Genomic DNA, 12,216 nt, shown 5'->3' with positions numbered 1-12,216 from the left:
TAAGAAATGTTGAACTGTTATTCTGAGATTGATTACCGTTTTGTTTGAAGACATGTACACAAATTTAATGTTATTGTATAATGGTACCAGACAACATCTGCTAGTTTTACATCAAATAATGTAATAGTTAATGAGAAAGGAAAAAGTTGATGTGTTGTGTAGGATAAGAATTTAGTAAATAATTAATTCTATAGATATAGGTTTAAAGAAGGTGGATAAGCTTTCTTCCATAACGTGATGCAGACATTGGAACAGGTGGAAGAATGAACCCACCGGGTTGGTCTAGTGGTTAACGCGTCTTCCCAAATCAGCTGATTTGGAAGTCGAAAGTTACAGCGTTCAAGTTCTAGTAAAGCCAGTTATTTTTACACGGATTTAAATACTAGATCGTGGATACCGGTGTTCTTTGGTGGTTGGGTTTCAATTAACCACACATCTCAGAAATGGTCGAACTGAGAATGTACAAGACTACACTACATTTACACTCATACATGTCATCCTCATTCATCCTCTGAAGAATTATCTAAACGGTAGTTACTAGAGGCTAAACAGGAAAAAGAAAGAAAAGGTGGAAGAATGAGTGGGTCATTTGTTCTGTAGTAAAATTGGGAAAGAAAGCAGATTTTTTTGCTTCCTTTTCAAAGCTTAGAGAATTTATTATAGTACAAATCTTATGTTAAACAAGACAAAGATGTAAATTTACTCAATTTGTCACATCCCTATGTTGCAGATATGTTAGCATTGCTTGAGAGGAGACTAGGTTGAATGAAGGGAGATGGAATTTTTGAGATCAATACTGGACAGAACAAAAAAGGATGGGTTGTGGAAATGTGATGTTATGAGTGCATTGAATGTAAGCATCATAACAGGTAACATTGAGAAAAATAAATAAGATGGTTTGGACATTGAAGATAGATGGAAAATGTGAAACTAAGAAAATGGGAGGCAAGTGACTACTACTTGAATTGGATATTAAATGATACTCTCCAGTTACTGTTTGTCCTTTTTCCAAGTAATCAGTGTAGATGATACCATGTGCATCCCACAAAACCATGGCCATCACCTTGCTGGCTGATTTCACCGTCTTTACCTTCTTTGGAGCCCATTCGCCTTCATAAACCTTCTGTTTTGACTGTACCTTTGTCACTAGAGTGTAGTAGTGTATCCATGTTTCTTCCACAGTTATGTGTTGATGCAGAAACTCATCAGGATTGCAATGGAAAAGCATCAAAACACCCTCAGAGTCAACCGCATGGTGTTTATTCTCCACTGAAAACAAACACGGTACCTATCGTGCTGAAATTTTTTTCACGCCCAATTTTTCATGCAAAATTGAAAACACTGTACCTTGTGATATGCCTGTGGCCTCAACTATTTTTTTGCACACTTTGATTTGTCGATCACTCAAAACCATATCGTGAATTTTGTTAATCATTTTGGGGGTGGTCACTCCACTGGATGTCCCGAACAATATTCATCTTTTGTGGATGTATGGCCACGTTTAAACTCATTTACCTAATTGTAAACGGTTGCAAACACAAGATAAGATATGCTATGAACTTCATCCAACTCAGGTTTGATCTCTTTTGGTGAAGCCTTTTAAATGTAAGTATTTAATCACCACTTGAAACTCACTTTTTTCCATTTTTATAAACAAACAATAGCTTGTTGCTTCAATCGACTATGACAATAAAACCACGTGATTGATACAGCTAAAGCTTTAACTGCACTCTAGCGACAAATGATGCTTACTAAAAGCAAACCATCTTTGATACTACGAGCGCCATCTCTTGGATTTTCTAAGGACTTATTGAATAACCCTTGCATATTATGCTAACATACATCGACCTAGAATCATATAAAGTTATAAAGATTTTAGGGAAAAAGGCTTTTTCTTTTTCTGTTTACTTCTGGAATCACTGTAAGGTGTTACTTCAGAGGATGAATGAGGATATGTACGAATATAAATGAAGTGCAGTCTTGTACAGTCACAGGTCGACAATTCCTGAGATGTGTGGTTAATTAATATCCAACCACGAAAGAATACCTTTGTATCTACAATCTAGTATTTAAATCTGTATAAAAAAATGCCTTTACTAGGATTTGAACCTTAGAACTGTCGATTTCTAAATCAGCTGATTTGTGATAACGAGTTCACCACTAGACCAACCTGGCGGGTAGGAAAAAAGGTTACCACAAAACAAAATATACAAAATCTTATTAGAAATAAAAATAAAAACACTGAAAAAACACAGTGACCCAGGAGTCATAATTATAAAATAAATAAAGTTTCTTTTAAAAAACAAAATTGATGCTATAGACTCCTTGCTATATTAGTAAAGCAATTTTAAATTATGGGATGAACCAGAAGTCTGTTCTTCTTTAATATAGAATTTTATTTTGGAATCTGACTACTTTAAATTCATTATTTTATTCACCTTGTTTTCTGTTCAGAAAAAAGTTTTCTATTAAGAAAAATACAGATAACTTGAACATTATTCAGAAAAAAATTTCTAATTAGAAAAAGACAGATAACTTAAACATTATTAATGAAGTGGAGTTTTCCCATTTTAATAACTTCTTTTTTTACAGGGATGGAATGCTCGTTCAACCTTGTGCAAATTTCATAAACCATCAGCAGCCAGCATACCTCAAATATCTACTTCTGTGCGATTTTTCCATGGTTTGTGAAATTCTGTTTTTCTTAGTTTTTTTTTTTAATTTAGTATTTTTTATAAATGTACTCTTTTTAATCTAAATAAAATTCTTATAAATGAAAATAGTTTGTTGCTCTCAAATATTACAGCACAAATATTCTGTGTAGACTTCTTTTTTTGTATTGTATTCTTATATTCCATCAGCAGCAGTTCATTCCAAAATAACCAAATTGTGTTTGTGTTCTTGCAAATGGTTGTGTAATCTGAACTGCAGCTCCTCTAAACTTGCAGGAACAAGCAGAATTCAAGCACACTCTGGTAACTATTACCAGTCAGTGTAGTTGGCTCAGTTGTTAAGAAAAGACTATGTGTTTTTACTTTTTCTGCCAAGCTGTTTGACATTATTTTCCTACCATTGGCCTCTTTCTTGTTTCTCCAACTAGTTCTGGGCTATTCTAATTAAATGTTTCCCTCCAATATTTATGATATTGTCAGTTCACCTTCATCCTGCTCTTTTATGTTTTCTTTTTTGTTTGTACTAGGAGTAATTCTTGACTCTTATAGTTCATCTCTCAGTCTTGTAAAATATCCCACTTGTTTCCATGTATCCGTACTTCCTCCTTGTTCATCTTAACTACATTCTCAAAACCTCTTTTATCTCTTAATCAATTACTTTTTTATTCTCCTCATTTTTATCCTAAAATTATTTGCTCCATCCTTCTCTGCTTTTCTGAACCACAGTTTTATTTATTTAATCAGTGGCCACCCATTTCTCACCCTATTTCATTACTAGGCTAATACTTTATGAAAACTCTTGCCTTGTTTTGTTTCTGATAGTACTAAGTTAATTTTCTATTTTCTTAAAAGAATACCAACCAAGCTTAATGCATTTTATTTACTTCATCAGTAATCCCTCCTTTTTTATATTAATTTATTCCCAAGTACTCATAATAAATTACATTCTTCTGTTGTTTTCTCCCAAATATAAATATGTACCTCTTCATCTAGTTTGTTTTTGTGATATTAATTTTTGGCATGACTTTTGATACATTGCCCAAATCTCTTAACTTCTCTTAAGTTAAATTCACTACAATTACTAACTTATACATTTAAAAAAAAAGCACAAAACTATTTATTTTTATTGAATCATATTCATTTTCTATTATCTCATGTAGATTGCTGCTTTACATATTCTATTATTGTCTTGACTTGCCTTACTATAACATACAGATTGCAAGTAGCTTTGTTACAATTTTACTGAATGAGTAGCAAGAATTTTTGTCAGTAGATTATAGAATAGTTAACTCGAATAATAATGGGAATGACAGAATAGGAATAATAAAGAGTAAGAAATTAGGACAACAGGCTTTACAGAATAACAATGAAAGAATTATTTTGATCAGGAGGTCCTACTACATGGCTACCTAGATTTCCAGATATCACTCTTTTGGATATTTTTGCTTGGGACTTTATTAATAATTATGTGTACTAAAGAAAATTTCAAGATTTGGATGATTTAAAAAAGAGAATTGTTGAAGTTGTTTGTCTAATAACACCACAGATAAACTTGTAACTCCAGAGTCTAAACACCTGGGAAGAGTTAGATTATCATGTAGATGTCTACCTTGCTACAAAAGGTGTGCACATTAAACTTGACTAACCTACATTAAAACTTAGTGAGTTGCTTTATTTAAAAAAAAAAATTATGAATGGTATTAACTGATTCTCTTTATATAAGCTGTTACGTTTGGATATCTTTAGGCCATACACCCAGTACAACATTAAATGAATAGAAAATGCAAAGCAACAAAGAAAAACTAACTGAATGAAATGTAATAATGTAGAGAAAAAAATTACTGTTTGTATAGGTGTAACATAAAAACTCAAAAATATAAATTAAAGTTTTCATTTTGGAGAAATGAATCCATAAAATCAGAGGTGAAGGCAGTGTTTGGGAGAGAAGAATGGGCTAAATGTTGGCAGGAATTCATGAAAAGACTATCGAGATAGAAAAATTATTCTTTTTTTTTAAACTGCAAGGAGGATGAAAATAAATAATTTCAGAGGAGGCTCTATCTTTTGATCTGCATTTGGGAATATCTAAATAAACAAACAAGATTTAGATTAATAGATAAAAATTAAATTGATAGTAATTTTTAGTGTACTGTGTTGATTACTATTTATAGGAGTCCTCTAAAAGTGCTGTACACTTTGATATGGATTTTTTTATGAGAATGGATTTATAACCTTAGAATTCGATATAAACTTTGTTTTAAACATCTGAAAGAAGTCAGGAGGAAATAAAGGTAAAGGTTACTGCACTATAAATTTAATAGTTACGCTTCCTGATTATTAAGTACAATAATTTATAAAAGAATACTGTAGATATAGAATATATCTGATAAAAATCAATTTGATTTCAGAAAAATGGAATATAACACTTTGGATCCTCGATATGTGTAGAAGACAGAAAAACAAATACAAATGACTTAACTAAATGATTCTATAACTAAACCTCTAGACTCTATAACTAAATCTTGAAAAAGCACTATTTTTAATCTATATTGGACTAAGAGTTTTTATCAAAACTAGAAATAAATTGTAGAAAAAGATATTTTATTTATAATTTATTAGAATAATCTTTAAAAGCTGTATGTAAAACAAGGAAAGAAAAGTACTACAGAAAGGAATGAAATAATAAAACTTGCCTATCTCGCTGAAATTACAGATAACAAATTGAGGATAAGATAGAGTCCAAGAATAAAAATAGAACTGTTAAGTTATGCTGATGATACTGTTATTTTGGAAAATGGCATGAGAAGAAATATGAGTAATATGGATACAATGAAAAAATTTAATTTGAAAATAAACAGAATAAATCAAAGATAATATAATATGAGAGAAAGGAGGCCACTGAGGAATTAGTATTAAAATAGGAGAATACAATATATCAGAAGTACAGAATATTTTTATTTAGATAGAAATTATGAAGTTGATATAGTTGATTTAACTATTTGAATAAAGTTCTTTAAAAAATGTGTGTAGTGCACAGCAGTGAACTGTCTATAGGAAAGACGAAAACTAAGATGCTTTTGAAAAATATTTCAGGCGAGTGTTAAATGAGGTAAATTGTTAGAATATGAAGTGGTTATAATTGAACTTGGAAAAAAGAAACGTTTATGACAATATCTTGCAAAAAAAAAGAAAGACAGGCTTAGTTATCATGCTGTATATTATGGTGTCCAAAGTTAGTGTATTTGGTTTTAGAAGGAACTACAGAGGTGAAAACACTGATAGAAGACAGCAGTTAAGATGTATAAAATGATTAAAAACATTTATTGTTTTAAGTAAATATTTTTACTGTTATGGCACCTATAATGTAGATAAAATACCTTAAGACTTTACAGTCGTAGTGTTTCATTTTTAGATAGAATTACGTAGAACAAATAGTAATTGAAGATCCTTTTTCTGTTATTTTTTTCCTACTTATTGCATTTATGCCAATTATTTTGTTCACAAAAAAAAGTTTTATTCCAAATCTATATTGAAAACACACTTCTATTCTATGTTTTTTGCTAATTCTTTTCTTAATACGATTCTATTATCCTCTTAACATTCACTCTTTTCTGACAGAATACTTTTATTGTACTGATGATGCCCTAATTTGCTGTAGGACAAAACTATGAGATTTATCTGCATAAATGCTTGTTAATGCTAGGTTATTTTGTCTGACCCACCGGGTTGATCTACTGGTGAATGCATCTTCCCAAATCAGCTGATTTGGAAGTTCCAGCGTTCTAGTAAAGTCAGTTATTTTTACACGGATTTGAATACTAGATCGTGGATACCAGTGTTCTTTGGTGGTTGGATTTTAATTATCCACACATCTCAGGAATGGTCGAACTGAGACTGTACAAGACTACACTACATTCATACACATCATCGTCATTCATCCTCTGAAGTATTATCTAAACAGTAATTACCGGAGGTTAAACAGGAAAAAGAAAGGAAAGGTTGTTTTGTCTGATATGGTTATGACTGACAAGCAGACATATTGAGTAACATGGAAAGATGCTCAGAAAATGTATATACGATGTACAATATGTTTAGAAATAGTTTTATATCTGTTTTTTTATACAAATTATTCTAAGTATCCACACATTGCTTTAAAGTATCGCTATTAAACATTTCAATTTTGATGCTGGACTTGGACAGTATCAATATGAGCACTAGTAAACATAGATAACATGGCATTTTTATGAATGTGAATCTTATTTGTATGGTTTGGTGTAAAGAAGCAGTAATAAATTTGTACGCAAGATCAAAGGATTTTTCACATGTAGTATCACACAGGATATTATAATTTACTTATAATCAAGAAATTTTGTTGAGATCAGTTCTTGTGCCAAGACATTCTGCATTTCTGAACTCTGGAACAGGTTAGGAAGAACTTTGTTCATATTTTATGGAGTTGGTATGATTTATGATATGGAACGGTTGTATTTCACATGTGACTATTATGTGCTGTTAAATTGTCAAACTTCAGTTGTTCAATAAAACATTCTGTCAGAAAGAGAGTGAATATTATGAGGATAATAAATATTATTAAGGGTGCAGAGAGGCTGTTTTATAAGGATTTTTATATAGAAAAAAATGTTAAAATTGGTAGTAGAAAATGAGGAATTTGTTGACTGTGTATTTTCATAGAATACATTATATTTAATTTCACTAGTAAGGTCAGTACATAGAAATCCATTAGCTTGAAAAACCATCATCATTCACCTTTTCAGTATGTAAATATGTGTTGAACCTTCAGCAAGAGAAAATATATTTCTTCTTTATTATGTATTTGGCAATTTTTTGTTTTATTGAAGGTTTGCTTATATATTGGAGAATGTATTGACGTATGTATGTTTTTTTCTCTTTGCAGTTGTATGCAGTATAGTGGCAAAAATGTATTTAGTACAGTTGCACCAGACATAATTGTGCAGATCTTTGTGATATGGATATGTTCAGAAATTCCTTTGTCATTTTTTTATGCATTTATCTCTGATTTATTATTCTTGTTTTTAGGAGGTCCACGAGTACAGAAACCAGCACCTGAGTTTGAAGGAATTGCTGTAGTAGATAATGATTTCAAGGAGATTAAATTATCAGATTTTAAAGGGAAATATCTTGTCCTATTCTTTTATCCCCTTGATTTGTAAGTATTTTAAGCGTGCAAGTACCGTGGCACAGTTAGATTTGAATAAATAATTTTACTGACATCAATAAAAGTTAATTATGTCTGTAATAAACTTTTACATTGATATTAATGATTTAAAATTTTATATGACCTCTATTTTGATATTTGAAAATATTAAATCACTACGTTTATTATTAAGCAGTGTGGTTTGTTGCTAGTAAATATACGTACTTAAATCTGTTCTAGATATAAATTTTTGATGTAAAACCACAAAAAGGCAGATAGATAAGAAGCTGAATGTTTCTATTTTGTTACATTTCACTTGCTTTCTCATCTCACAAGTTCATGTTTATGTGAACCTTTCTTCATATTTTGATATAAGGGAGAGACCCTACTGAAGTATTTTTTTATACACAGAGTTTATTACGTGTGCTTAGTCGGCGGTGATGAGTGAAGATGCTAAGCAAGTTTATTTCTATTTATATACACCGAAATACTTAGAATGTGTAATTAATAGGTGCATAATTATAAATTCTTGTGGAACATTTTAAAAATAATTAATTCGTTTGTGAAAGAAAAGATGCAGTGTTAAACAGTAAGTTTTATTTTCTTCTTAGATGTGCTATTATGAATGAATCTGGTTTTGAGTTAATTAAAAAGAGTTGTAATTATTGAGGCTGCAATTATTATGATTAGTGAGTCCATATCTCTGGAGAGATTAGTATTAAAAAGTAGTAAAGGTAAAATCATTTTAGAATTATTGAAAATACTGTTATTAGATTTAAAAAAAAATGTTTTAAGATCAGAAATGGCTTGAGCGTCTTTGTAGGTTGCTAGATTGTCTGCAAGAAAAACAGGAAGAATGAAATAATTTTTTTTATAAAAAAGTAAAGGAATTATTAATTAGATCATTGTCATTATCAGTAGATCATTTTACATGTAAATTAAAATTGTTGATCAATGTTCAGTAAAAAAGAACACACTTTGAAAATGTTAAGTGAATGTTCTTCATGCACAAAGTGAAAACTTAACACAGAGTAGTGGATGTAAAGAAAAACCCTGCATGTTAGTGTTTGGGAAGATATAATAATAATAGATGTCACTGGTTTAATAAATGAACAACAAATGCTAAGAGAGTTAAATACTATGTACATAGACCCAAGAATGGACAACCAAGTATTCAGTCACTAATCTTTACTTCCAGTTAGAAGAATATTATTTGTTAAAACTAAATAAGTAAATCTTTTTACAGCCATAAAATATTTGTGGGTAGATGAGTCATAAGAATTGAATTGAATTTTTTCTTCATATTTGATACATTTTTTCACCATTATAACAGTGAAAAAAAAAATGAAAAATTTCATTTGACAAAGATTTTAGACTCAGTTCATGCATTTCTTATAATATTACTTATATATTTTCTCAAGTAACAGGCTGTGTCCAGTTACAGTTTTAACAGTGATAAAATGAATTTTTTAGCATATGAAAAATTCCAAGCTTGACTGTGAATAATCTGAGAACAGATACATTATTTTTTTAATTTTTGTTTTTGGTATAAGTTATGTTATTGCAGTTATAGAAATATAATAACATTAATAAACTATATTTACTGGTCTGAGCTGTTTGATTATTGAAATTATTTTAATCATTATAGGGGAGGAATTGCTTTCTGTGAGTGATTAATTATCTTGCCTAAGGTGTGTGTTCAATTTCTTATAACTGGTCATGTTATTGTTTAGTCGGTTGTATCATTCAATATTCACAAAGCACATAATATATGATAATTAAAAATTTGTGTGTGTGTGTGTGTGTGTGTGTGTGTGTGTGTGTGTGTGTGTGTGTGTGTGTGTGTAGGTGTGGGAGGGATTAAGTTGTAACTAATTAAAATCTTTTATAGTCGTAATGTCCTTGACTGTATCTGGAAAGTTCTTGCATTCATGAAAACCATGACACTATTCCAGTTGAATGTTGAAGACTAAATTGCAGCAGCACTCCACTTTTGTCAGTGCTGAAATGGAGGCAATGGGTATGTTTTCCACGTGTCAAAATATCTTAGCTCTGGTGCAAGATAGTATTGATAGGACGGAGGGGGGTCATCTTCTTTCAGGTTTAACTTGCACGAAGATTCACTATTTCAATAACACAGTTATTATTTTTCATAATTTAATTAATATGAAGTTCCTTATTTCATGAATGCTATTCCATTTAAACTACAATACTAGTACTAAACTTGTTAGAAAGTAATGTCAGGTATTAAAGTCCAAGTCCTTATTTTGGTTCAGTGACCAAATTTTAATTTTTGGTTCACTTTTTCATGTTCAACTTTATTGGTAATTTTCTCATAGAAAGAAGAAAGGTAGGTAAATAATAAACCACTGGATCAGTCTTTTATCTTGAAAAAATATGAATAAATTGTTTTTTGTTTTGTCCTTCCAGGACCAATAGTTCTTTAGTTATGATTTTTTCTGTAAACCCTTCCAATCACAAAAATAGGTGTGTGTACCATAAGAAAAATGGCCGCCACAGGTAAACTGCTTAAATAAAAAGTTTAAAAAAATTATTTTAAGGTCCTGAGACATGTAGGAAACCAGTGGGTAACTTTCAGTTTTTTTTTTAATTAGTCAAGCAAACCACCCTTGGGTAACTCAGATGGTTTGAGCCATAAACAAATGTGTTTACATAAATAAAAAAAAAGTGTTATTAATATGGGTTATTATATTGTAATATTTTTGATTACTGATAAATATTTTTATTGTTTTTCAGTACGTTTGTTTGTCCAACAGAGATAATTGCATTTAGTGACAGGATTGATGAATTCAGGAAAATAAACACAGAAATAGTTGGTGTATCATGTGACTCTCACTTCAGCCACTTGGCGTGGATAAACACACCTAGAAAGGTACAAAATTAAATTATTTTAATATAATCATTAACTTATTTATAATTAATTTCTTTGTTAATTAGGAATCTGGTGGTGGTAACTGTTGCACTTTGAACCATTCTATCCTTTTAGCATAATATTTGCTTCAAAAGTTAATGAGCCTTCGTAAGATCTATTGTGGTGTTAGTATTGGATTGTAGTATACAATTTAAACATTACATTTTTATATTAATTTTAATTTTAGATATATATATATAGTAATTTTTTAAACATGTTGTCCTGAGTGTTGAATTATAATTAGTATTTATAAACCACCGGGTACACACATATAAAGCAAGATTGAGCTTACCTTCAATCTAAGAAGACTTTTTGAAATCCTTTAGATTCATCATCAGCTATTAAAAATACTACAGTTAACATTAGCATTGAGATACTTTGTCAACCATGTCATGACTGATTAAAATTATTAGTCAGATGTTAAAATACTATTATGCAGGCCTACCAATTTAAACAGATCATCCTACACAAAATTTACCTGGTGGTCTATTAAATTGAAACTTTTATATTTATAAATATAATATTTCTCCAAATGCTCCAGTTTGTTTTTAACATTAATTTGCCAACAGAACTATTTTAAGTTCAGTGATAAATACTATTCACAGGATTGTTCATGTATGAGTATGCCACTTTCTTCCAGTATGTCAGAGATTTATCTACAGAATTTTGAGAGGATCATCATTATACATGGTATATAACACTCTCATAATATTTTTTTATGTGTAAGATATGTGGATGACATACTTGTAATATTGAATTCTACATAACATTGGAACATTAAATAATATAAAGCATGTATAGAAAACTCACAAACAATAATATATTCAAATTCATTCATAAAAATTCAAATAACCTATTTTCACATAAGAGAAACACTTATTATGGTATGATACATAGAGCTGTTATTTATTCACATAACAATGAAGTGGTATTAATAATGAAGTAGAGTATATAGAAAATACAGCTTTACAAAACGGTAACAATAAATCTTATATTGATAAAGTTTACAAGGAATATTTAAAGAAGAAATATAGTAACAAAAACACTACCCTTATTCCAGTGAATGGTTCTAAAAATTATGATAGAAAATATATTTTATACAATCATATAAACAAAAACACAAATAAAATGGCGAGTGTTTATAATAAAGAACAATATACAGTTGCATATAAACCAGTAAACATTTATAAAAATTCTTTACAACAATAATTATATTTTTGACAAATTTAATTTAAGTGTCATATATAAAATTAAATGCACAGACTATGATGCCGTGATAAAATTGATAGATAATTTAAAGCAAGATTCTTGGAACATTGAAGAGCGTTTAAAAATAAAAATAAAAATTTGTCAAATATGGCAGAATACTTGATTTCAAATAAACATAAAATTACAGATCTAGTGAATAATTTTAAAATATTAGAAATTTGTAACAT

At 29.7% G+C, this 12,216-nt stretch overlaps 1 protein-coding gene across 1 annotated transcript in view; it reads left to right on the top strand.

Annotated features, from left to right (window-relative positions):
• The window catches only part of Prx3 (Peroxiredoxin 3), a 30,924-nt gene that overhangs the window by 6,058 nt on the left and 12,650 nt on the right, over positions 1-12,216 (top strand). Inside the window, exons 2-4 of the mRNA XM_075378902.1 lie at positions 2,593-2,683; positions 7,731-7,860; positions 10,606-10,741. Coding sequence (XP_075235017.1) covers positions 2,593-2,683; positions 7,731-7,860; positions 10,606-10,741 — 357 coding nt within the window. The remainder of the gene's footprint in view (positions 1-2,592; positions 2,684-7,730; positions 7,861-10,605; positions 10,742-12,216) is intronic.

Source organism: Lycorma delicatula, chromosome 1, assembly GCF_047948215.1.
Source record: "Lycorma delicatula isolate Av1 chromosome 1, ASM4794821v1, whole genome shotgun sequence".
NCBI classification, from domain to species: Eukaryota; Metazoa; Arthropoda; class Insecta; order Hemiptera; family Fulgoridae; genus Lycorma; species Lycorma delicatula.
Note: the sequence above shows the minus strand (reverse complement) of the source record. Positions and strands in the feature narration are given on the sequence as shown.